The following is a 27,594-nucleotide window of genomic DNA, read 5'->3' as shown; positions in this document are numbered from 1 at the left end:
CCATGAAGATAAGGTTCATTCCTGGCCTCGCACACTCAGTGGGTTAAGGATCTATAGATAGCAAATGGGGCTAGGATCTAGTGTTGCTGTGACTGTGGATAGGCCGGCAGCTGCAACTCGGATTGGACCCCCTAGCCCGGGAACTTCCGTATGACGTGGCTGTGGCCCTAAAAAAAAAAAAAAAAAACCACACAGAGATAAAGTCCTAAAAACGATGTGAGGGAAAAATCCGCTCACGAGGACCCTAGTCCCAGTGCCTCCGCCCCCACCCAGTCCTGTGGGATGGCGCTTAGAGGGCTGAGAGTTCCAAAGCGGCGGATAACTGGCTGGGTGCCCAATGTGTGAGAAGGCAGGGGCGCGGCCCTGCTGGCACCGCCCCCTCGCTCCTAAAGTCTGCAGGACCTCGCGCGGCCGGTCTGCATCGAGGAGGACCCTACGCTGCAGCCACCATGGCTCTGCTCCGAGGTGAGCGCCTCCGGCCCTTGTGGTCTGGTCTAGGAGGGAATCTGCGTCGCCTGCACAGAAAAGGGGACTTGGAAGAAATGCAACGCCGAAAGCATTGTTTGGGTTCAGGAGAAAACATACTTGTAAGGCACTGTTTATAGTAACCTCTGCAACTTCCAGTTGAGAGGACAGTTTGCTCACTTCCGACCTTGAAGGTCATTTTTCGTCTCCGCGGGGTAGTGACTCACCCTGTGGTTCAGCGATCTGGGAGGCGGCGGAGCCTGCTCAGTAAGCCGGGGCCAGAGGAGTACCTTTCAGATGAACCCGGTGGGCTCGGCCTTGGTCAAGGCGTGGGCAAGACTTGGGGGAAGTATGGATGTTTTTTTGGGGTGTCCAGGAAATTTCTGCCGCAGTGACCGTCTCCTCTAACATGCTTGTTAGCGTTCTGTTGGAGAACCTGACCTAATCCCCCTTTCCCTTCCATTTCTTTTGAGTGACTCCAGAAACCAGAAACGTGTAAATCACTGAAGACGTAAATTCTGTAGTTTTGGTTTTTTTGTTTTTTGTTTTTTGTTTTTTTACTGCACCCAGAGCGTGCAGAAATTCCTGGGCCAGGGACGGAACCCGAGCCACAGTAGTGACAGCGATCAGTCCTTATCCATTAGGCCACCAGGGAACTCCTATGGTTATTAACTTAAAAAATTATATGAACTCTGCTTTTCATAACAAATGGTCACAGTAAATGGAATTTTAAAAGTTCATCCTTGTAGTTCCTGACATGAACCCGACTAGTATCCATGAGGACTTGGTTCCATCCCTGGCCTCACTCAGTGGGTTAAGGATCTGGAGTTCCCATGAGCTGTGGTGTAGGTAGCAGATGCTGCTGGCTGCTCGGATCTGGCATTTCTGGGGCTGTGGTGTAGGCTGGCAGCTACAGCTCTAATTTGACCACTGGTCTGGGGGCATATGCTGAAAGTGTGGCCCCAGAAAGACAAAAGAAAAGAAAAGCTCATGCTTATTTTGTGTCCTTTGAAGAACCTTCCGATAGAACAGTTTATGTATATTAAAAATGACTTCAGGTCTCATGTTTGAGGAATTGTGTTCATGATGGTACTGCTTATAGAGTGAGAAAAACTGAGGAGACTTAACTTGGAAGAGAATATTGAGCCGCTCAAGTGCAGATGACAGGTAGGCAGTTGGAAAGGGGTATCTGGGGCTCAGAAAAACCTAAATGACCTGTGAACAGTGCAAGTGAAAAATGGGATTTCCGAAACAAAATGTTTCCTATAATTGGATTTAATTTTTCAGTGCTCTTTCCAACTCTGAATTTAATAAAGCAGCATATTGACTTTTTTAGATGAGTTATGCAAAAAACCCAAATCATGTAAAAGCTGCATTATCATCAGCTATCTTCTTTAAAAGAAAATAGTATTTTTGTTGATTTCTCTATTTTTATTTTTTATTTTATTTTATTTTATTTTTTTTTTTGTCTTTTTGCCATTTCTAGGGCCACTCCCACGGCATATGGAAATTCCCAGGCTAGGCGTCTAATCGGAGCTGTAGCCACCGGCCTACACTACAGCCACAGCAACGCCAGATCCGAGCCACATCTGTGACCTTTACCACAGCTCACAGCAGCACTGGATCCTTAACCCACTGAGTGAGGCCAGTGATCGAACCTTTGTTCCACATGCTCATCAGCACTTGGTGTTGCCAGTGTTTTTGATTTTAGACACTGTAATAGTTGTCAGATGGCATCCCATTGTTTTAGTTTGCATTTACCTAATGACATAAGATAAAAGATAATCAAGCCTCCTTTTTTTTTTTTTTTTTTACTTTTTTGGCCACCCTGTGGCGTATGGAGTTCCTGGGCCAGGGAGCAGATCCAAGCTGCAGTTGCAACTCATGCCACAGCTGCATCAGTGCCAGATCCTTTAACCCACTGTGCCAGGCCAGGAACCTGCATCCTGGTGCTGCAGAGATGCTGCCAATCCCATTGTGCCACAGTGGGAATTCCAAGCATTTTTTTCATATGGTTGTTTGCCATTTGTATATTGTCTTTGGTGAGCTATCTGTTCAATTTTTCACTCATTTTTTTTTAAACTGGGTTATTTGAGTTTCAAGAGTTCTTTGTGTATTTTAGATACCAGTCGTTTATCAAATAAGTGATGACTGGACCATTTGGGTAGAGCATGTTTAGTTTTAGTTGTGAAAGAAACTGCCACACTCTCTTCCAATCTGTGCCATTTTGTATACCTGTGATAAAGGTGATCTGCTGTTGCCCATTTTATTCTAGGAGTAAAGTATAACAGGAAAAGATAAAGTTCTTTGAAATTTGTAAATTGAGTCATCCTCTGACTCAAGAAGCAATGGCATATATATAATTCAAATTTGAAGCAATGTATATTCTAGAAGAAATATATTGTCTGACTTTGGGATGCATTTGGATAGAACTAGAATCGGTAAATAGAAGACTTGGTAAACTGTGCCTGCTCAGTATGAGAAAAATCATTAGTTTATGTTGTCCATTCATGGGCGTTCATGGGCATCACAGTATGGCACATACCTTCTTCTGGAAGGTTTTTTAGCAGAGGTTAGAGAGGACTTCTTGTCAGGAATATTCTAGAGGGGGAGTTGTCCCTCAGACAACTTTAAGGGACCCTCTAGTTTGGAAGATTCTTTGATTCTATAACTAGGCAATATATTCCAGCAAATAGAAGAAACATTTCCATCTTAAATGTCTCTAGCATTGTAAATCATCAGAGGACAAGCATGCCATCTAACCAGAATGGATTTACTTCATAGGATATGGTGCAGTTCTTGGTGCTAGCAGGTAGATATCAAACAAAATGATAACTCTTAGGACCACTTTTCTATAAGTGTGACCCATTCTATGTATTATTATGCGACAGAGATTTTCTGTTATCTAATTGAAAGTTGTACTTTATAATAAGGTTCACAGTGAAGTTATTTAAAACATGTTAGGGACACTGACTAATCTCTTCATTGCAATAGGTGTGTTCATCGTTGCTGCTAAGCGGACACCCTTTGGAGCTTTTGGAGGTCTTCTGAAAGACTTCACAGCTACTGATTTGACTGAATTTGCTGCCAGGGCTGCCTTATCTGCTGGCAACGTCTCTCCTGAAACTATTGACAGTGTCATTGTAGGCAATGTCATGCAGGTTAGTAGCTCAGAAGGGAGATAGTCCCTCCTGTTGATTTCTTTCATCAGTTTCAAAAAATAATTCCTTTAACGTGTCATAATGTTTTCCTAGTTAATAATAGTTAAAGATGTTCATAAGCAGTCCTCCAACTCTGAAAGCAATGGTGTATATATATATATAATTCAAAAGAGCAAATGTTTGGGAACTATTTATCTATCTGGGATTATGTCTGGACTTGGGATACATTTCATTGCCTCTTAAATAGTGGATTAATTTCCTTGACTTATTTGAAGTTAATTAGCTCTCTGTGTGTCACCTAAGGAAGGTAAGCAAGCCCAATCAATACAACCCATCTCCCATAATTTCTTATACACAGTCAGAGTTGGTCAGTGTTTGCTGTGGGGAATGAGAAGCTCCTTTACCCTCTATCTTGCTATGTATGGTGTATAAAAGAGATCATTCATTTGCAGGGAATTGAAAGCTGAATATTCCTTCCAAGTGTAGCCAAGAGGTAGGAGCTCTTATTCCTCCCAGCCCTCATTGGTGGGGATGGAGGTTACAAAGAAATTTTAGCAGATGGGTGAATTTGCAAGTATAGAAGCTACATGTAATAAGGATTGACTATATTTTGAACTTACATGCATATATCCTGCCTGTTTTGAGAGGCGTTAAAGTTCCTAGTGTTAAAGGTACTAATGTATTCTGTTCTGAGAAATTCTAATATATGAAAATAGCTATATAATAAGGAAAAATTTTGAAACTTTTAGAAATATAAGTTCTCAGTAAAGTTTATGAAGTGTTAAAGAGCCAAAGAAACCCTAAAGATTTTGTAGAACTCCAGGCCTCTCCTAACATGAGGAAACATCCAGAGAAGTTTCAAAGTCGTGACTGGGTTTGACCAGTTTGAACCAAGTAGTCTGCAACAGTTCTGGCTAGAATGAAGATCTCCTGCCTATGATCTCCTTCCTGTACGAAGTAAACTCTTCCCACAAAGCTTAGTCTCTTGGGATTAAAAGGAATTTAGCATCACTCTGTGGAAGCTCTTAGGGAAGATGTAATCTCAAAAGAAAAATAACATTTACTTTCTGGAAAACAGTGGCCAAAGTAGAAGTCACCTGGCTTATATGCATAAGGTTGGAAGGTAGGATCGCATTCAGCATATACATACAATTAAGAAGCATTTGTAAATCTATTTGCAGATGGCTCGTCCCAGATGAGGACCTTGAGCTCTGATAAACCAGAGCTCCCACTGCTCGTGAATGACAGACTCTGGATTCTAATCCAGATCTTCTATCTCCTGGCCTAATATTCTCTCCATTACCTCAGATTACTGCCTGAGTTTATAAAACACCTGTTTTACCAAGCTGGATGTAAGAGAGCATTCTAAGAAAAGTAACTCCAAAACAGAAAACTCTGGCAAAAGAAGATCTGTTGACAAATAATCTTTTGAATGACATTAATTTATAAATTAAGATGATTTCATCTCAATCAACAAATGAAGATTTCAGTCAGTGGATTAATTGATGTCATACTGAACCCCTCCCACTTCCATCTTCATTCACAACCCCTAACCTATAGATAGGCTGAATGTGTTGAAATTTTTTTTTCTTTTTAGGGTCGCACCTGTGGCCTTTGGAAGTTCTGAGGCTAGGAAGGGGTCGAATCGGAGCTATAGCTGCTAGCCTACGCCACAGCCACAGCAGTGACATGGGATTGGAGCCACATCTGCGACCTACACCATAGCTCAAGGTCAGATCCTTAACCCACTGATCAAGGCCAGGGATCGAACCTGCGTCCTCATGGATATCAGTCAGTTTCATTACCACTGAGCCACAGCAGGAACTCACTGAATGTGTTGAATTTTATCTTGGAACATTTTAAACATATTCAGAAGCTAAACGAATAGTACAATGAACACTCTGAAGTTAACTTGATGGACCAGTTCTTTACATTTTATCAAATTTGCTTTGGCTCTCTCTACAGTAAAAGAAAAAAGTCATTTCATTGCTTCTTAATCCATGTGTAGTCTTTGGACCAGCAGCATTGGCCTCATCAGGGCAGTGGTGAGAAATGCAGAATTTCAGGCAGTACTAGACCTTATTGATTGAGAACTGACATTTTAACAAGATGCCGTCAGTGTACATTTTAAAGTTTGGGAAACAGTGATCTAGTCCCAACTCTTATTCTCCTGACCATTGTTCATCTTTCCCCTTCCTAGATCAGCTGGTCTCAGGCTTGTTTTCACATTACAGTCACCTGGAGTAAGGACTGATGCCCATGGATACTTCCAGCCTTTCTGGTTTAATCGGTTTGGTTAGGAACTTAAGCATCATCAGTATGTTTATAACACTTACCTGATTATTCCAGTTGCAGCCCAGGTTGAGAACCACAACCTCAAATGCTTCCTCAGTTAAAGAACATACTACTTTGAGATAGTCTGTTATATTTTAAACAGCTCTAATTGTTATATGTTTCTGATTTCTGTGAGGACCTAATGTCAGGATTTCTCATACTTAGTCTATTTAAAAACTAATCAAGCAAATTACAGTTTTTATTCAGATCATTAACTCATATAAACTATATACTGTACCTATATGCCTTGTGTCCTACTTTAGTTTATAATTTTTTGAAACATTGTGAACATTTTAATATATCTTGTCCTTATTTTTTTCAAAAAAAATTTTTATTATAGTTGATTTACAATGGTCTGTCAATTTCTGCTGTATAGTAACCTGGTTGTACATACAAATGCATTCTTTTTCTCATATTATCTTCCATCATATTCTATCACAAGCGATTGGATATAGTTCCCTATGCTGTACAGCAGGACCTCATTGCTTATTTTAAGTTCCTAGATTTATAGAGGAAATTCTTTTTCTTCTCTTTCTGTTCCAGAGTTCTTCAGATGCTATATACTTGGCAAGACATGTTGGTTTGCGTGTGGGAATCCCAAAGGAGACCCCGGCTCTCACGGTTAATAGGCTCTGTGGCTCTGGTTTCCAGTCCATTGTGAATGGATGTCAGGTATGGGCAACATTTTATATAACTCTCTGAAAATATTAATAGTTATTACAGGAAATGTCCCACTTCAGTATAGCACTGTAGGTTTCTTCTTTTATAGTACTTATTAGGAAAGGTCAGTAGTTGACTTCTCGTGAAAAGTATTCATAGAAAGAAAACAGTTTCTTATAAGCTAGTAATGAACCCTGAAGACGTTGTGCTAAATGGAACAAGCCAGTCACAAAAGGACAAATACGGGAGTTCCCTGGTGGCCTATCAGTTAAGGATTCAGTATTGTCACTGCTGTAGCTTGGGTCACGGCTGTGGCATGGAGTCAATCCCTGGGCCTAGAAACTTCCATATGCTGTGGGTGTGGAAAAAAAAAAATATTAAAAAAAAAAAAAGGACAAATACTGTATGAATCCATTTAATCCATTTATGTGAGGTCCCTGGAGTGGTTAGATTTGTGGAGACAGAAAGTAAAATGGGGATTACTGGGGCTGTGGGGAGGAGAGTTAGTGTTTGATGGATACAGGGTTTCAGTTTGGAAGTTGAAAAGACTTCTGGAGATGGATGGTGGTTGATTGCATAACAATGTGGATGTCTTTAAGGACCTGTAAGCTTAAAATTGGTTAGATGGTAAATTTTATGTTATGTGTATTTTATCACAATTTTTTTTTTTTTTTTACACTGTCCACATCTCCCACATTTTCTACAATCGGAATGAATGAATGAATTAATTTTTTTTTTTATTTTCCCACTGTACAGCAAGGGGGTCAGGTTATCCTTACATGTATACATTACAATTATATTTTTCCCCCACCCTTTCTTCTGTTGCAACATGAGTATCTAGACAAAGTTCTCAATGCTATTCAGCAGGATCTCCTTGTAAATCTATTCTAAGTTGTGTCTGATAAGCCCAAGCTCCCGATCCCTCCCACTCCCTCCCCCTCCCATCAGGCAGCCACAAGTCTCTTCTCCAAGTCCATGATTTTCTTTTCTGAGGAGATTATAACAATTTTTTAAAAAGATGGTCATGAATGTCTTTTTTTTTTTTTTTTTTTGTCTTTTTTTCTTTTCTAGGGCCATACCCATGGCATATGGAGGTTCCCAGGCTAGAGCTCTAATTGGAGTTGTAGCTGCCGGCCTATGCCAGAGCCACAGCAACACGGGATCCTAGCCATGTCTGCGACCTACACCACAGCTTATGGCAACGCCGGATCCTTAACCCACTGAGCGAGGCCAGGGATCAAACCTACAATTCATTAACCACTGCGCCACAACAGGAACTCCATGACTGTCATTTTTATTGAGTGGTTCCTATGTGCCAGGCACTGTGCTAGATTACATTCAGTATTTCACTTTACAACCTTCCTATGAAGCTAGAACTATTATTCCCATTTTACAGGCAAAGAAACTGATTGTTAAAGGCATTATGTTTACTAAGTTGTAGAGGCAGAATTCAAACCAGGTCTGCAAGGGTTCCCAGTGAGGCAGTTTGAAACACTGAATAAAGGCTGTAAGGTGAGAAGGGAGTTGGAGAATTTAGGGGAGGATAAGAAATGTATTTTATTGCAGAAGGAACTGAATGATACCATTGGTAGACCTACAAACTAGTATGACCTCTCTTCAAGGGATAGTTGGGCAAATGCATTTGTTCCCTTGGAAAAAGGGATAAAGTGAAATCTAATTTGTCAAAGTCTTCATGTAAAAGACAAGACATATTGTAATGAATAAATTACTTTCACTTTAATTTAGTTCTGTAACAATATATCTTAGGAAGTAGCCATGATTTTCCTAGTGATCATTTTAAACATTGGGCTTTTGAAGGGTTGTTAGCTGCTGTTTTTCTGAGAAATGCAAACAGTGGGAAAAGGTGGAAGAATGAAATAGTTTCCTTTTTCTGGGTCCCCTAGGTTAACCTAGTTATAAATCTGTGGTCTCCTTCAAATTCATCATTAATAGGGTACATTTTACTTTTGCCTATTTAAAAAATTTATTCTATCTGCTGGCAATCTATACATTTATGCCAGACATTAATATCTCTACTAATTTTCACAGTTTGTGTTGAATTAAGAATTTCCATTCCTAACTCAGGTAGTCAGTGTAGGCGCGTGGGCTTCGGGCTTCGATGCTTTCTTTGATACAGCCTTTGATATGGCTATTGATTAACATTTGAGGTTTAAGGGCTCCAGGGAGTAACATCCCCACAGGCCTTGTTTACTATAGGGAGTGTACCTACCCCCAGATAGACATTAATCTCTAACCCCTGTGACTCAGGCTACGGGAAGAGAGGGGCAAAGAAACTATGAGACTTACGGGACATTTCCACCGTTAAGGCCCCAATAGGACAAGGACTGATATAGGTAATTGGGCAAGGTCAATGGGAGAAAACCACATCTTTCTGGACCCACGTTGGTAACCCTCATCTTTAAATGATTAAAAACCCCTATAAGACAATAGAAGAGGCGGGAGGGGCTCTTCTCTCCCCTACCAGCTGTCCTGGGAGCTCTTTGCTTTCCTGTAATAAAGACTTCACTTGCTTGCCAAAAAAAAAGAAAGAATCTCCATTACTCTCAAAATGCAGATAGGATTTTCTACTTCTCTACAAATGAGTGAAGTCTTTTAGTTTTTTTTCCTTCTTGTATCTTGGGAATGGATATTTTAGCATTTTCTTTGCAATTACTTTAAAAGGATTTCCCTTTGAGATATTATAATATGGAAGTTTTACTTATTCAGTAAGGTATGTTACTTTATTAGATTTACTATTGGTTTACTGCTTAATACACACTCTTTAATACATCTGTCACAATAAAAGGATTTTGTTGTTGTTGTTCATTTCTTTTTTAATAGGAAATTTGTGCTAAAGATGCTAAAGTCGTCTTGTGTGGAGGAACTGAAAGCATGAGCCAGGCTCCTTACTGTGTCAGAAATATTCGTTTTGGAACCAAGCTTGGATTGGATCTCAAGGTTTGAAACATTGAAATTTTTAAAAATTACTCCTCATGACATTATACTATTAATAACATCATTTTGGGAAAGAGAAAACAAATTTTAAAGCCAATTTTATTAATAGGGGATTGGCAAGATGTGAATGATTTGAGATTTATAAACTATTTCATAGTGGTAATTTTGACATTTTAACTCACATAAAATTAGACTTTTATCTCAGCATACCTCTGGTAGAGGAATTAACATGTGGAGAGATGGAGGAAGGGATGGAGTGGATTAAAAAGACAGGTAAAATTTGAATTAATCTCTATTGAATAATTAGTAAATAATTAAATCTATACCATGATTTATGGAAGTTTTATTTCTGGAGAAATTTCCATTGAATAGATTTCTTCATTATGACAGAAAACATTATCTTTGAATGTAGATTATAGTGTCCCAAGTCAGTCAGATAAAAAAATGATCCTTCAAGAACTGCCTAAGGAGCATTGACAAAGAATGATAGTATGGTGATGGGATTAAGATGGCAGATTAGAAGGACTGGAATTCACCTCCTCTCGTAAAAGCAACAAAATTACAACCAGCTGCTGAACAACCTTTGGCCAAATAGACTGTAAACTATTAAAAAAGATATTCTACTCCAGAAAACAAAGAGGAGGCCACATCAAGAGATAGGAGGGGCAATTATGCAATATAAACAACCCCATACCTGCCAGGTGGGCGGCCTACAGACTGGAAAGTAACTATGTCATAGAGACTCACCTATAGGAGTGAGAGTTCTGAGCCCCACAAGAGGTCCGCACCCCTGGGGAACTGGCACCAGGAGAAAGAGCCCCAGAGCATTTGGCTTTAAAGGCCAGTGGGGCTTGTGTGCAGGAGCTCCATGGGATGGGTGAAACAGAGACCCCATTCTTGAGAGGTGCACACAGACGTTCATGTGCACTGGATCTCAGGGAAAAGCAGAGACTCCATAGGAATCTGGATCAGACCTGACTGCAATTCTTGGAGAGTCTCCTGAGAAAACAGGGGGTGACCGTGGCTCATTGCGGGGGGAGGACATTAGAGGCAAAAGTCTCTGGAATAGTCATTGGAAAAATATGGCCTAAAATGTCCACCTCTAGAGGAACACACACTGATGATTATTGTAAGAGACAAAGAAAGACATTACATAATGATCAAAGAATCAATCCAAGAAGAAGATATAACAATTTTAAATATATATCCATCCAACATAGGATCACCTCAATGTGTAAGGCAACTGCTAACAACTTTAAAAGGAGAAACTGACAATAACACAATAGCAGGGGACTTTAATACCCCACTTACAGCAATCTGGACAGAAAATCAATGAGGAAACACAGGCCCTAAATCATGCATTAGACCAGATGGACTTAATACATATTTATAGAACATCCCATCCAAAGGCAACAGAATACACATTCTTCTCAGATGCACATGGAATATTCTCTAGGATTGATCACATTCTGGGCCACAATGGTAAATTTAAGAAAATTGAAATCATGTCAAGCATCTTTTCTGACCACAACACTATACAACTGGAAATCAACAAGAAAAAAAACTGCAAAAAAATCCACAAACATATGCAGACTAAATGACATGCTACTAAACAACCAATGGAACACTGAAGAAATCAAAAAGGAAATCAAAAAAATACCTAAAAGCAAACAAGAACAAAGACACAAAAATCCAAAACCTATGAGATGCAGCAAAAGCAAAAGAGGGAAGTTTATAGCAACACAAGCCTACCTCAGAAAACAAGAAAAAGCTGAAATAAACAACCTAACTTTACATTTAAAGCAGCTAGAGAGAGAACAGACAAGACCTAAAGTTAGCAGAAGGAAAGAAATCATAAAGATCAGAGCAGAAATAAATGAAATAGAAATGAAGAAAACCATAGAAAAGGTGGTTCTTTGAAAAGATCAACAAAATTCATAAACCCTTAGCCAGACTCATCAAGAAAAAAAGAGAGAGGACTCAAACCAATAAAATTAGAAAAGAAAAAGGAGAAGTTACAATGGACATCACAGAAATACAAAGGATCATAAGATGCTACTACAAGCAACTATATGCCAAAAAAATGGACAACCTAGAAGAAATGGCCAAATTCTTAGAAAAGTACGATCTTCCAAGACTAAACCAAGACAAAATAGAAAATATGAATGGACCAATCACAAGTAATGAAATAGAAACTGTGAATAAAAAACTTCCAACAAACAAAAGTCCAGGACTTCACAAGCGAATTCTATTAAATATTTAGAGAAGAGCTAACACCTATTCTTCTGAAACAATTGCAGAAATTGCAGAGGAAGGAACACTCCCAAACTCATTCTATGAGGCCACCATCACCCTGATACCAAAACCAGATAAAGATACCACAAAAAAAGAAAATTATAGGCCAGTATCACTGATGAATATAGATGCAAAAATCCTCAACGAAATACTAGCATGTGGAACCCAACAATACTTTAAAAGGATTGTACATCATGATCAAGTGGGATTTATCCTAGGGATGCAAGGATTCTTCAATATCTGCAAATCAATCAGTGTGCTACACTACATTAACAAACTGCAGAATAAAAACTATATGATCTCTCCATAGATGCAGAAAAAAAAATTTTTTTTTTTGGTCTTTTTTGCTATTTCTTTGGGCCGCTCCTGCGGCATATGGAGGTTCCCAGACTAGGGGTCTAATCGGAGCTGTAGCCACTGGCCTACACCAGAGCCACAGCAACGTGGGATCCGAGCCACGTGTGCAACCTACACCACAGCTCATGGCAACGCCAGATCGTTAACCCACTGAGCAAGGGCAGGGACTGAACCCACAACCTCATGGTTCCTAGTCGGATTCGTTAACCACTGCGCCACGATGGGAACTCCCAGAAAAAATTTTTGACAAAATCTAACACCCATTTCTAATAAAAACCCTTTAGAAAGTGGGCCTAGAGGGAAACTACCTCAACATAATAAAGGCCATATTTGACAAACCCACAGCTAACATCATTCTCAATGGTGAAAAGCTGAAAAATTCCTGCTGAGATCAGGAACAAGACAAGGATGTCTGTTGTCACTACTGTTCAACATAGTTTGGGAAGTCTTAGCCACGGCATTCAAAGAAAAAGAAATAAAAGGAATCCAAATTGGAAAGGAAGAAGTAAAACTATCAAGTTTGCAGATGACATGATACTATACCTAGAAAATCCTAAAGACACTATCAGAAAACTCTTAGAGTCACCAGTGAATTTGGCAAAGTCACATGATACAAAATTAACACAGAAATTGACTGCATTTCTGTATAACAACGAAAGATCAGAAAGGGAAATTAGGGAAATAATCTCATTTACCATCACAACAAAAATAATAAAATACCTAGAAATAAACCTACCTAGAGACAAAAGACCTGTACCCTGAAAACTATAAGATGCTGATGAAAGAAAGATGACACAAACATATGAACAGACATACCATGTGCTTGGACTGGACAAATCAATATTATCAAAATGACTATACTACCCAAGGCAATCAGTGCAATCCCTATCAAATTACCAAGGACATTTTTCACAGAACTAGAAGAAAATATTTTAAAGTTTGTTTGGAAGCACAAAAGACCCAGAATAGCTATCCTGAGAAAGAAAAATGGAGCTGGAAGAATCAGGCTCCCTGACCTCAGACTATACTACAAAGCTATAGTCATTAAAACTGTGTGGTACTGGCACAAAACCAGAAATATAGAGCAGTGGAACAGGATAAAAAGCCCAGAATTAAACCCATGCACCTACAATCAACTAATCTGTAACAAAGGAGGCAAGAATATACAATGGAGAAAAGATAGCCCCTTCCATAAGCTGGGAAAACTGGACAGCTACATGTAAAAGAATGAATAGAAGACTTCCTAACACTATACACAGAAATAAACTCAAAATGGATTAAAGACCTAAATATAAGACCGACTAGTATAAAACTCTTAGAGAACACTCTCAACCTAACCACAGCAATATCTTCTCAGATCCACCTCCTAGAGTAATGACAATAAAAACAAAAACAAACAAAAGTTTCTGCACAGCAAAGGAAACCCTAAACAAAATGAAAAGTCAACCCACAGAATGGGAAGAAATCTTTGCAAATGAAGCAACTGACAAGGGATTAATCTCCAAAATTTTTTAACACCTCCTGCAGTTCAATACCAAAAAAAAAAAAAACCCCGTTAAAAAATGGGCACAAGATCTAAACAGACATTTCTCCGAAGAAGACATACAAATGACCAAAAAACACATGAAAAGATGTTCAACGTCACTAATTATTAGAGAAATGCAAATCAATACCACTATGAGGTACCACCTTACACTGGCCAGAACGGCTGTCGTCAAACAATAAATGCTGGAGAGGGTGTGGAGAAAGGGGAACCCTATTACATTGTTGGTGGGAATATAAATTGGTGCAACCACTGTGGAAAACAGTATGGAGATTCCTCAGAAAGCTAAAAATAGAATTACTGTATGACCCAGCAGTCCCACTCCTGGCATCTATCCAGAGAAAACCATGACTCAAAAAGATAGATGTACTTCAGTGTTCATTGCAGCAGTTATATGCAATAGCCAAGATATCGAAACAACCTAAATGTCCATCGACAGAGAAGTGGATAAAGAAGATGTGGTACATATACACCATGTAATATTACTCAGCCTTAAAAGGAAAGAAATAATGACATTTGCAGTAGCATGGATGGACCTAGAAATTATCATGCTAAGTGAAGTTAGACAGACACCAATGTCATATTCTATAACATATGGAATCTAAAAAAAGGACACAATGAACTTCTTTGCAGAACAGATACTGACTCACAGACTTTGAAAAACTTATGGTTTCCAAAGGAGACAGGTAGGGGGGGTGGGCTGGGGGTTTGGGATGGAAATGCTGTAAAATTTGGTTGTGATGACAAGTATAAATGTAATAAAATGCATTGAGTTTAAAAAAAAGAATGATAGTATGCTGTTTTTCCTATGTCAATAGGCTGATGACATTGTATATTCTTAGAATTTCCCAGTGGTAATAATCATTGACTTATCCTGTTCTCCCAGTTTCTCACCTGGCTGTCTTGAAAGCTATAAGGAACAAGACTTAGAAAATACGAGATAAGATTTAAGACACACAGCATATTTGAGAAAACCTTTGGAAAAACAGATCAGTGACCCAAAAGGTGACAAGGCAGTCTAGAAGAAACAGGTCGGGTACACTTATCAAAGACTAACTAATTGTATAATAGATAGCAACTGTTACTCAAGGTACCTGTCCCCGGCTCTTTTCAATCTCATGATGATTGATAGAACTAGCTGTTGCCACTGCTGAAGACATGGGATGGAAAAAGAGCATAGCTGTACTTTTTGTTTGTTTGTTTTTTTGAAACTCGGTGAATTTTATTATATTTACAGTTGTACATCCATCATCACAACCTAATTTTACATTTCCATCCCAAACCCCCAGACCATCATCCCCACCCCCGTACTCTTTCTTAAGGAGCTCGGAACTGCTTTACAAAGGTGGCTGCAGATAAACATTGCATGAAGTCTCTGAAGTTTCTTCCAAAATGGAACCTCAATGGTTTAAGTTGTGATTTTAGGATGACTTTGTGGTTCTCACCATGCACATTTAGCACTGCTGGAACTTTTTTTTTTTTTTTTTTTTTTTTTGCTTTTTAGGGCCACACAAAAAGCAAAAAAAAACTTGTGGAAGTTCTCAGGCTAGGAGTCAAAATGGAGCTGCAGCTGCCTGCCTACCCCACAGCTCACAATGCCAGATCCTCCATCCACTGAGCAAGGCCAGGGATCAAACCCATACTCTCTTGGATACTAGTTGGATTTGTTTACCCTGCACCACCATGGGAACTCCCTGTTGGCACTCTTTTGAGCCATATACTTAGAGAGAGAAAGGAATGTGTGTATTATATTATAGTGTTGGATTCTTTTTAAAAATGTCTCAGGGAGGAGTTCCCATCATGGCGCAGTGGTTAATGAATCCAACTAGGAACCATGAGGTTTCGGGTTTGATCCCTGGCCTTGCTCAGTGGGTTAAGGATCCGGTGTTGCCGTGAGCTGTGGTGTAGGTCGCAGATGCAGCTTGGATCCCGTGTTGCTGTGGCTCTGGCGTAGGCCAGCAGCTACAGCTCCGATTCAACCCCAGCCTGGAACCTCCATATGCTGCAGGAAGCGGCCCTAGAAAAGGCAAAAAAAAAAAAAAGTCTCAGGGAGTTCCCATCTTCGCTCAGTGTTAAGGAAACCGATTGGTATCCATGAGGATGTGGGTTCAATCCCTGGCCTCACATGGTGGGTTAAGGATCCAGCATTGCTGTGAGCTATGTATGCCACTCAGATTTGGTGTTTCTGTGGCTGTGGTATAGACCAGAAGCTATAGCTCTGATTTGACCCCTAGCCTGGGAACTTTTCATATGCTGTGGGTTTGGCCCTAAAAACCTGGGGAAAAAAAAAAGAAGTCTCTAATTTTACTTTTTATTGGAACTGTTGATTATTTAAAGAAGTGATAATGTTACTTTCCAAAGCACACTTTACAAATCACTTTATTAATGTCTTTAATAGCTAGAAGATAGTTTGTGGACAGGATTAACAGATCAGCATATCCAAATCCCGATGGCAATTACTGCAGAGAATCTTGCTGCAAAACATAAGATAAGCAGAGAAGAATGTGACAAGTACGCCCTACAGTCACAACAGAGGTGGAAAGCTGGTAAGATTGCTTATTATAAATATCTATGAAAAGAAAACTATAAGAAAGATTCTTGTCATTTCAGGTTACAAAGATCATATAATATTAGTTTAGGAGCTCCCGTTGTGGCACAGCGGAAACAAATCCGACTAGAAACCATGAGGTTGCAGCTTTGATCCCTGGCCTCACTCAGTGGGTTAAGGATCTGGTGTTGCCATGAGCTGTAGTGTAGATCGCAGATGCAGCTCAGATCCTGCATTGCTGTGGCTGTGGTGTAGGCTGACAGCTGTAGCTGCGATTCACCCCAAGCCTGGGAACCTCCATATGCCGAGGGTACAGTCTTAAAAAGACCAAAAAAAAAAAAAAAAAAAAAAAAAATAGTTTAAAATTATCCCATTTGAAAATCACATTTTTTCATTATTTTTAATGATTAAATATTCTGTTAATGACTGCAGATTAACTGGGAATTTTTCTTTTGAAGTATGTTAATACTACTTAAAAAGTAGTATGGTTAATTGGCCCTATCTGGACACTTGAATTTTGCCCCAAACTGTTCAGTAGAATATGCTGAGGGCTGTGATACACTCCATCAGAGATGATAGCTTGCTTGGGCAGCTGAGACAGAGAGGGTGTCCTCTCCCAAGGGGCATATCATACTCACAAGAAAAGGGGATGGATGTTTGGGAAAGACCCACTGGGTATCCTCTTAGGACTCTTCTCTTCCATTCCCAATTCAAAATCATTGTACCTGACTCAGAGATTCAGAACTAGTCCCAGGCCCTAGCTATGGTGCCCTCTGTGACACTGCCCACTGCTGGTGAGCCAATCCAAGGTGAGCAAGGTGACAGCCATTCTTTCATCAACATGGCATGTTGAAGAAATTTGTTAGTCCTCTGAAAAGGGTTTTTAAAAACTAAACTAATATAAATGAGTGGAAACTCTTACTTAGGGGTATTAATTACTTGGAATAGTGAGGATAAAGTTCATCTTAGTATTTCAGAGGGGTTAAGTGGAATGGAGCTGATCCAACTCGCAGTCTGTTTTTTAGTTACACGTTTAAATGAAAGGGTATAGATTGGTCTAGAGGTCAAGAGTTATCCGTCTATTTTTAGTTTTGCCACATACAGATGGACTTTAGCCAAGTCGTTTGTTCACTGAGTATTTATTCACTGAGCTAATAATAGGGATAAAAATATTTGCCTTCCTTTTTTCTAACAGAATTGTTGTGAGAACCAAATAAGGAAGGTTTTAGCCCGCTATAAAGTGATTTAAAAATTAAGGTGATATTATTCCTGACTTAGTCTATTTCTGACACTTTAGGTTACTAATAGTCTACTCCAGTCAGTGGAGGTGGACATAGATAAGCTGTTTTACTTAAGACTGTGTCAGTAATAGCTCATATAATTTCTTCAGGCTGCCTGTCATTAAATTTCAGTCATAGGTTATTTGGTGACATAAACGACTTAGTAACTTTTTTCTTATTGTGGTAAGAATATTGAACATGAGCTCTATTAATAGAATTTTAGGTGTACATTATTGTTGAGTGGAGGTAAAACTACTTTTTAATTACTTTATATCTCACCCAGAGAAGTTAAAAAAAGGCCATTAAATCCATCCAGTGCCATTACATCTGTAGGTAACAAGCACTAATAAGTCTAGTAGTACCTTGTAAAAGAAAAATTGTGGTTAAAAAAAAATCAAAGTTGTAATTTTAAAAAGGTACAGAATGCATCTGCATGAATGACAGTCTATTAAATCCTCCAATAGGCAAGGGAAATTATTTGAGTAATAAAGACTTATATTATAGTAGACTGAGAGGAAAGAACACAAATTAAACTGAAGGATATGTTTGATTTTGTTTTTCTGGTTTCTTTTTTTTCTTGCCCCAATTCTTATTTCTACTCTTTCAGCTAATGATGCTGGCTACTTTAATAATGAAATGGCACCAATCGAAGTGAAGACAAAGAAAGGAAAACAGACCATGCAAGTAGATGAACATGCTCGGCCCCAGACCACCCTGGAGCAGTTGAGTAAACTCCCTCCAGTGTTCAAGAAAGAAGGGACTGTTACCGCAGGGAACGCGTCGGTAGGTAGCGCTACGGATTATTCCGTACTCTTCTGGATGTGGTCAGCACCAGATAATCATGTGGTACCTTTTAGATGCCTTTCATGGTAGTCTTTGGTTATTTAGCTTAAGCTAGTAGAGGTCATCCTCCATTAATTTGGGTTTTCATTTTTCATAGTCCAGGATAAAAAATGTGAGCCAGGGGCCCTTATATAACACTCTTCCAATTTCTTAAGTCTTTCCAGAATGTTAAAAGGAAATCTACCTGGTTTATTATTTTAGGTTTTTTTCCCTCATGTACATAAGTCATCAGATCTCTTCTTACATCTGCCCACATCTGGATATAAGCTTTTTCTTGACACTCTTTCCTATTTTCCCTTAGTGAGGTTGTATTCTGGGCCTAAAACAATCTCTTGAATCCAGCAGTGTACCTCTACTACTACTTGTGGAATCTCTAATTCTGGCACCACTTCCTGTATGTTGTCATGATCCTAATACCATTCCATCAGTTCAAACTTTGATTAACTATATTTTACCGTCTAGTTAATCATCTGTTTTTGTTTCCAAGGGAATTAGCGATGGTGCTGGAGCTGTTATCATAGCTAGTGAAGATGCTGTTAAAAAACATAACTTCACACCACTGGCAAGAATCGTGGGCTATTTTGCGTCTGGATGTGATCCCTCTATCATGGGTATTGGTAAGTTTGTAGTGAAACAAACCTGTTCTATTTCTAGAGATAAGTCTTTTTTAGCATTCAGATTCCTGAGACAGTAGCCAAATCAAGGTCACTTGCAGAGAAAAGGAGAGGGGTCATCAGTCATTTAAACAACTCATCTTTATGAAAAACTGTGTCAGGCACAAAAGGAAGACCAAGACCAGGTCGACTCCCTATGAACAATAATCATGTCCTATTGTCCCTTTAAGATGTATAAACATTAACATACAGTAAACGACAGAGAAGAATTTCAAGGAATGGACAAGATAGTGGAAAATGTGAGATGGGGGGTTCCCGCCGTGGCTCAGTGGTTAACGAATCCAACTAGGAACCATGAGGTTTTGGGTTCGATCCCTGGCCTTGCTCAGTGGGTTAAGGATCCGGTGTTGCCATGAGCTGTGCTGTAGGTCGCAGACGCAGCTCGGATCCTGCGTTGCTGTGGCTCAGGTGTAGGCTGGCAGTGTAGCTCTGATTAGACCCCCAATCTGGGAACCTCCATACGCCCCAGGTGTGGCCCTGGGAAAGACCAAAAAAAAAAAAAAAAGTGAGATGGGAGAAATCATGGGGTGAGGTAGAGAAGATACACACCCTGCTGAGTGTTTTACATGAGATCGTTAATAGATCTCATTTAATCTTCCCACAACTCTAGTGAGACTTCTTTGTGAATGAGAAAATGCTTGTGGAGCAGCAGGTTAAGGATCCAGCATTGTCACTGCAGCACCTTGGGGTGCTGCTGTAGCATGTGTTCGATCCCTGGCCCTAGAACTTTCACATGCCATGGGTGCAGCAAAAAAAAAAAAAAAAAGGTTCTGATATGTAAACATAGTAAGCAAGAAAATGAAGTTTTCCTTTCTTCTCTTCTGGGGCCTGTAGTACAATAAATGTTATTGTAGGAGATTTTCTGTTTTTCCTCAGGGTTTGAGCAGAACTATGTGTGTCAGATGTCCCACACTTTCAGAAGCCCCCCTCACCTAGAGAGCTCATCTGTTGGTTCTAGCACGGGGCTAAACAAGGTGACCACATGAAGTGCTCTAGATGAATAAACACAGGAAGATGGACTGTTGAGTACCTGGTGGGGATTGATTCATCAATCCAACTTCTAAGAAGAGCTGTTCACCAGTTATGCCGTTATCCAACATATAGCAATGCTTAGCCCTGCAGAGGAAATGCAGATCCAGAAAGGGGTTGGTGGGAGCCAGACTTGAGAAGAGCAGTAATGGCTCCAAGGAAGGACACAGTTCTGGAGAGACAGTGCTCCCTGGAACTCCCAGGGGTGACAAAGGTTGGTAGGTGGAGTTCTGAGCCTCTGCAGCTGGGGTAGCTATTACTGGGCTTCATATGTAGAAAAAATACCAGTGTTTAGAAAGAAATGGCAAAAGAAAGAAAGGGGTTAAAAACCAGCTGAAAGCACTTCTGATGAGAAACTTATAGCCCCCAAATGTACCCAAGGTTACATAGCTATTAGTGGTGGGAGCCAGCACTAGAAAGAGGGTACCCTTTTCCCAACAAGAATCCTATACCTTTCTGAGTCCCAGGAAATAGCAGAGTGGTATGGAAATAGTTCTTTAAAAATCAGCTTATGGCCTCACATATCGGTGCAATTGACTGTAACAATTCTAAGTTAAAATGAACACACTTAGCCATGCTGACTGTGGTTATGGAGACAAGGGCAGTATATACAGCAGCTTCATGCCCTCAGCTTTTAATTCTGTGTGCCTTTCACGTGTGTAGGATACTTCATCTTCTGACCACGCCAGGTAACTGATGCTCTGCTGTTGACTGTCCACCCCGTTTTCATGTCATACAGATACAAAGAGAATCTGGAATTAGATTCTTTATTAAGTCAGCAGCCAGTACAGAATTGACACTTTAAATTGAAAAATGTTAACTAGATGGCCCTACCAATCAGAAGACTCTTGTCCAAGGAAATTTTTGACTAGGCAACAAAACAAATTGTTATATTTAGATCGTGTTATGCTTTTCTTCTAAAGACTGATTTCCCATTTTACCTTCGGTGCATTTGTGAAACTTGTTACCGAATATTTGACTACTTAAATTCCATAGAACATACTACGTGTTTTTCTTTTAAGACATTTGGCAATTTCATTCTCTAAGGACAGAGAAGTAGGTCATCATTTCTAGCCAAATTTTTTACCTTTTGGGAAAAAATATCGCTTTAAAATTATGAGCAATATGAAACTGTCATTGGTGATCATCAGAAATCTAGGCGCAAAAGTTTATTTAAAAAGGTTTTTTGGTGGATTTGCATTTCTCCAGTAGGAGTTATATTTTATTTTGATTCTCTGCTTACCATTGGAATGATAAACATCTCCTTGCTTCAGATATCTTTTCGCTGGAGTGCCTGGTAGGCTTCCTCCCTTGCAATCCCCATATGGAGATACTGCTATTTCCTGCCTTTTGTACAAATGAGCCTGAAAATTCAGCGTGTAGTCACAGTCACTTCTATACTGGGAATGCATATGATTTATGTCCTGGGAAAGCACTAAGTCTGCCTTATCATTTGATGTTAAGAATGATCTAGGAATTCCCGTCGTGGCAAAGCTGAAACAAATCCGACTAGGAACTGTAAGGTTGTCCCTGGCCTTGCTCAGTGGGTTAAGGATCTGGCGTTACTGTGAGCTGTGGTGTAGGTCGCAGACGCTGCTCAGATCCCGTGTTGCTGTCGCTGTGGTGTAGGCTGGTGGCTACAGCTCCGATTAGATCCCTAGCCTGGGAACCTCCATATACTGCAGGTGCGGCCCTAAAAAAAGACAAAAATAAAATAAAATACAATAAAAATGATCTATGCAAAACCCCGGATATGACCTCTTTGGTTATTTGAACTCTTAAAGCCATTTATGATAGGACTTTTCATGTTAGTCTCTCATCTACAATTTGGCTACATAAACAGTTTTCACCTTGGTCCCATTTTTCTATTTATTTATTGTCACATCGTTTACTAGTGTGCTATCAGGATGACAAGATTTTTGGCTATTAGCTGTCCCCTTATTTCCTCCTTCTTTACCTGTTTAGTGAAGAACAAGTAATTTGATACTTCTAAGATTAAACTGATTTTTGTTCTTATCTAGGTCCTGTCCCTGCTATCACTGGGGCACTGAAGAAAGCAGGACTAAGTCTTAAGGACATGGATTTGGTAGAAGTAAGTGTTCTATTTTTTTTTTTAACAACATGTATAAACCACTAACTTCTACAGCATAAATGGCTTTAGTTTGGTTTTAATAGCTCTTTCTGTTTTAGTACCATTAAACTCCTGAAATGATGTGAATCTAAATCAGTATCACTTTTATTACATACCTGTGTTGGCATGCAGTCAGGCCCTACCTGATTAAAATGTTTTATTTATTTTTTTAGGGCCACACCCATGGCATATGGAAGTTCCCAGGCTAGGGGTCAAATTGGAGCGGTAGCTGCCAGACTACAGCACAGCAACTCGGGATCCGAGCCGCATCTGCGACCTACACCACAGCCCATGGCAATGCCGGATCCTTAAGCCACTGACCAAGGCCAGGGATCAAACCCGCAACTTTGTGGTTACTAGTCAGATTCATTTCCACTGCGCCACTATGGGAACTCCTAATTATTCAAATAAAAATAAAACATTTAGAACAGCCTGATTTCTTCTACTGAAGTATAATTTCTTGGAAACTTTTTATGCCCTTGTAAGATTCTATTACATTTTAGACTATTAATGTGCCTATTGAAATAAGTAACTTTAAACCTATTTTACGGATTAAAGTGAAATATACCGGTAAAAAAGTTGTCCTAGTAGAAAAACAATAATCTGATCCCCAGTGTGTTTCCTGTACTTTCCACCAAGGTAAGAGCCCACCCCCCTCCCCCCCTCCGACCCCTGCCTCAGGCTTACCTTTGGCCTTTACATCGTAGTTGTAGCTTGATTTGGAATGCACCTATCATAGTTTTTAGTGTTGGAAATTTAAATTTATTGATAGAGTGATTTCTTTACTATTGGTTTAGAACAAAGACTTGTTAAAAATGTCTAGTACAATTAAAAGAAGGGGTTAAGAAAATGATTCAAGATAGATTGTATGCATTCTATATTCGGGGAATATTGAAAATTTTAGGTAATTAAGTATAGGCTGCTTGACATTGAAATAGCTAATATGACAGAGGATTTCTCTTTAAATTGAGAAAGGGCCTTTTCACACTAGGCACATACATGGTGTCCTCTGTGGTAATCTCTCACCTGGGAAACCATGGTTTCAGACAAATGGTTTATCCTTAAATCTCTTCTTCCATTCTCAGGCCATCAGCACAGTGCAGACCTTCCTAGGGGCTGTTTAATTACCACATTTGTATTAGCAAATGAGTTACACTAAATTTCTGACTTTAGATTTCACATTTAAAACTACTGAAATATGTCAGCTCTGCAAAGCTGTTCATAATCATTCATTAAGGTACAATTACTCAGGGACCTTGCTCTAAACACCCTGATATGATTGTCTTTGGGAATTTTGATGATCGTGCAGTAATTTTTCTAGGTTCAAAAGCCTAGTTTCATGACATATTCTAGATCTATAGTACCTCCTTAAGCGTGACCATATAAAGTGGAAAAATGATGTTTGATCTAAGGACAAATAAAACACCATCGTGGGAGAGCACAGATCTAGTAGGAAAGAAGACTAGATTTTTACCCCATCCCTGTAAAAGTTAGCTTTCTTAAAATCAGTTTTCTCATCTCTAAAATTCCCTAGCTAAGATCCTATGAAAATAGAGCGCTATAAACATGAACTAAGGTAATCCTGAAAGCAAGCCTTTTTTTTGGGGGGGGGGATCTTTTTGTCCTTTTAGGGCCACACCCGAGGCATATGGAGGTTCCCAGTCTAGGGATCTAATTGGAGCTGTAGCCACCGGCCTACACCACAGCCTCAGCAACTCAGGATCCAAGCCACGTCTGCAACCTACACCACAGCTTACAGCAACACCAGATCCTTAACCCACTGAGCAAGGCCCGGGATAGAACCCACAACCTTATGGTTCCTAGTCGGATTCCTTAACCACTGAGCCACGATGGGAACTCCAAAGCAAGCCTTTTTAAGTATAATACAACAATATGTTACTTTTTAGTACTGGCCACATTTCAACCTAGTAACCATTCATCTTATGTATCTCTCTCTGAAGGTTTATTCTTTGTTGTCTATCAGTTTCTTCTTGGAAGTATGGCTGGTAGTACTGGGTATTATTATTATTATTATTTTTGTCTTTTGTCTTTTTGAAGGCTGCACCCAAGGTATAACGGAGGTTCCCAGGCTAGGGGTCTAATTGGAGATGTAGTTGCTGACCTACACCACAGTTCACAACAATGCCAGATCCTTAACCCGCTGAGCGAGGCCAGGGATCGAACCTGCAACCTCATGGTTCCTAGTCGGATTCGTTTCCACTGCATCACAATGGGAACTCCACTACTGGGTAATGTTAATAATAATAGTAGCAACTATTTACTGAACACTTGCTTATGCCAGGTAACATACCAAACACTTAATACCTGTGATTTCATTTAACCTTAATAATAACTCTTAAAATAATACTACAGTCACATCTTACCATTGAAGAAATTTGCATGTCAAAGGAGTTTAAGGAATATGCATACAGCCAAGATTTGAACTGTCCATCTAGCTCCAGAATATTTGGGCTTTCTCCAGTATCCCACGGCCTCTAGTCCCATATGCACTTATAATATCACACTGAGGATTTATTTTCTCTAAGGGATATATTACACTTAAAGCATCACTTAGTCAATATACCCATTTTCAAACCTGTTATTATTTATAATGAATGATTGAAGATACTAACCTTGCAAAGTAATATAAACAAAAAGAAAAAAAGAAAAAAAAGGCAGTTGGACTGGACAATTCTCAGTTAAAAATCAGTTTGTGAATCAGGCTTTTTATTTGTATTTTGATTGTTTTAAAGGTGAATGAAGCTTTTGCTCCGCAGTACTTGGCAGTTGAAAAGAGTTTGGATCTTGACCCAAGTAAAACCAACGTGAACGGGGGAGCCATTGCATTGGGTCACCCATTGGGAGGATCTGGAGCAAGAATTACCTCACACCTGGTTCATGAATTAAGGTACTTAATAGAAATTTTACATTTCAGATTTGCCGTCTTTTGTGGCAATGCATAATACATGGATTTAGGCCACCCCAGAACAAAGCAGCACTTTTCATTCTTCTCCCTACGCCATGCACTGCTTCTCGGCAGGAACAGGTTATTGGGGCGCCCTTTCAGCTGACCTGATAAATGACTCAGATGACTTGTTGGTGCCTCTGCTCTCAGGATGCTCACCCTTCCTCATGTTTGCAGTGTGGCCACTCAGCACGTGTTCACCAGCCACAATGGGGCCCTGGTTCTCATGCATTCTAGTGCCAGTCACAGGACTCAGATATTGTTATTTAAGAAAACAAACTGCTGATCTAGATGCTGTCATTCAAGATGCCAAAGCAAACGGACAGTTTGGATCTGAGCTAAGATTTTCCTTTACTGTTTCCAGGTTCCAGAAGGAGCCTTCTGTGTTTTTGATACTTTTCATTTTTAATAGAAGAGCTCTTCCTTCTGTACTTTATATTTTGGGCCATTTTTCTCTGTTAGTAAGAAAATTGTAAACAAACCAAATGTCAGGCCAGAAAATCACTCTCGCTCCCTGTGAGGCTAAGGTACATGGGACTATTTCATTTAATGATTAAGTTGAAATGAGTGATTGGGGAGTTCCCGTATGGTTCGGTGGTAATGAACCTAAGATCCATGAGGACACAGGTTTGATCCCTGGCCTTGCTCAGTGGGTTAAGGATCCGGCGTTGCCATGGGCCGTGGTGTAGGTCGCAGATGTGGCTTGGATCCAGCATTGCTGTGGCTGTGGTGTAGTCTGGCAGCTACCACTCCAATTTGACCCCTAGCCTGGGAACTTCCATATGCTGCAGGTGTGGCCCTACAAAGACAAAAAAGACACACACACAAAAAAAATGAGTGATTGATATACACATAAATAATTCCTGGATGGTTTTCTCAAGGTCATTCTATCAGGACTGAAGAATTAGAGCAGATGGTACTTTAAAGGAGTCTAATTTTTATGAAAATGACATGGAATGTTTCTAAATTATCAGCCTTTCATATGGACAAACTTCAGTATAATTCCTTATTCTAAGATGCCATAAAAACTTCAGTATACTTATTTATTCTAAGATGCCATAAAAAATCTAAAACCAGTAAATCAAAGGGGCTGAATATTTTCTTCCCTTTTCAATTTCTGGTTCATGCCAAATTCCTTGTCTTCTCACTCTGTTCTCACAGCGACCTACGTTTTTACATTTGTTACAGCCTTCCTCTTCTATGTTATTGCTTTCTTGTTTTAGTAAAAATATTCCAGTTTCCACATTCTTTCTCCTCTTTTCCCCAATATTGAGAACTACAGAAAAGATTGAACTGATGAGCTGCAGGAGAATGAATAATGCAGATGTGACCATTATGAATTCCATTTAATTAATTATCTAATTAATTCTGTTAATTCTTCATGCAAGTAAGTTTCAGCCACTATTTTCTTTCTTAGGCGCCGGGGTAAAAAATATGCTGTGGGATCAGCCTGCATTGGAGGGGGCCAAGGAATTGCCATCATCATTGAGAACACAGCCTGAGGAGAGCAGGGAATCTGTCCTGGCCCCCTCTCAGCTGACTTGGCCAGGCCAAGGTGACCTTCAGAGCAGCTGTGAAACCAACCATGCCCTGCACTGAGAGTGACTGCGTTTGATCAAGGGATGATGAGGCAAAGATGCATTTATCGTAAACCAGAGCCCACGCCAGAATAAATTCTCTCAGATTTGTACCAAGTAGGATGCATTGCTGAACTAAAATCCACTGTAGAAGGCCTTAAAAGGAATTGTATCCTTGCCAAATAACCACTGCTTATGCCTTAAATGATAATATTGTAAGGAAATGGAATAAATACTGCCTTAATCTCAGCTAATCCTTACCTGTCATTTCTTGTATTTTTAAAAATTTTTAATTGAGGTAAAATACACAAAAACATAAAATTGACCATCTCAACCATTTGTAAGTGTACAGTTCAGTGGTCCTAAATACATCACATTGTTGAGCAACCATCACCACAGTCCACCTCCAGAACTCTTCATCTTGTAAAATTGAAACTTTACTCCCATTAAACAACCACTCCCAATTCCTCCCTCTCTGAAGCAACCACCATTCCACTTTCTGTCTCTATGAATTTGATTCCGATAGGTACTTCATACAAGTGGAAGCATAAAGCATTGGTCCTTTTGTGACTGGCTTATTGTACCTAGCATAGTGTTCTCAAGATTCATCCATATCGTAGCATGTATCAGAATTTTCTTCTTTCTGGAGTTCCCGTTGTGGCACAGCAGAAACGAAGCAGACTAGGAAGCATGAGGTTGTGGGTTCAATCCCTCAGCTTCACTCAGTGGGTTAAGGATCCAGCATTGCCATGAGCTGTGGTCTAAGTCACAGACGCA

General features: G+C 39.7%; 1 protein-coding gene across 1 annotated transcript; it reads left to right on the top strand.

The window, feature by feature from the left end:
• On the top strand, nucleotides 450-26,742 carry ACAA2 (acetyl-CoA acyltransferase 2). Its single transcript, NM_001167638.1, has 10 exons — nucleotides 450-465; nucleotides 3,460-3,626; nucleotides 6,504-6,632; nucleotides 9,462-9,578; nucleotides 16,169-16,316; nucleotides 18,206-18,381; nucleotides 18,929-19,058; nucleotides 22,166-22,236; nucleotides 25,029-25,183; nucleotides 26,658-26,742. Exons 1-10 carry the CDS (start codon nucleotides 450-452, stop codon nucleotides 26,740-26,742), a joined length of 1,194 nt encoding a protein of 397 aa, NP_001161110.1.

Source organism: Sus scrofa, chromosome 1, assembly GCF_000003025.6.
Source record: "Sus scrofa isolate TJ Tabasco breed Duroc chromosome 1, Sscrofa11.1, whole genome shotgun sequence".
Classification (NCBI taxonomy): Eukaryota; Metazoa; Chordata; class Mammalia; order Artiodactyla; family Suidae; genus Sus; species Sus scrofa.
The sequence above is the reverse complement of the archived record's forward strand: the minus strand, read 5'-3'. Positions and strand labels throughout refer to the sequence as shown.

What these genes read in the sequence shown, in the direction of transcription:
- ACAA2 (NM_001167638.1), top strand. An exon ending in AGCTTGGATTGGATCTCAAG is followed by an intron (nt 9,579 to 16,168) that starts GTTTGAAACATT and finishes TGTCTTTAATAG; the next exon opens with CTAGAAGATAGTTTGTGGAC. An exon ending in TTACCGCAGGGAACGCGTCG is followed by an intron (nt 18,382 to 18,928) that starts GTAGGTAGCGCT and finishes TTTGTTTCCAAG; the next exon opens with GGAATTAGCGATGGTGCTGG.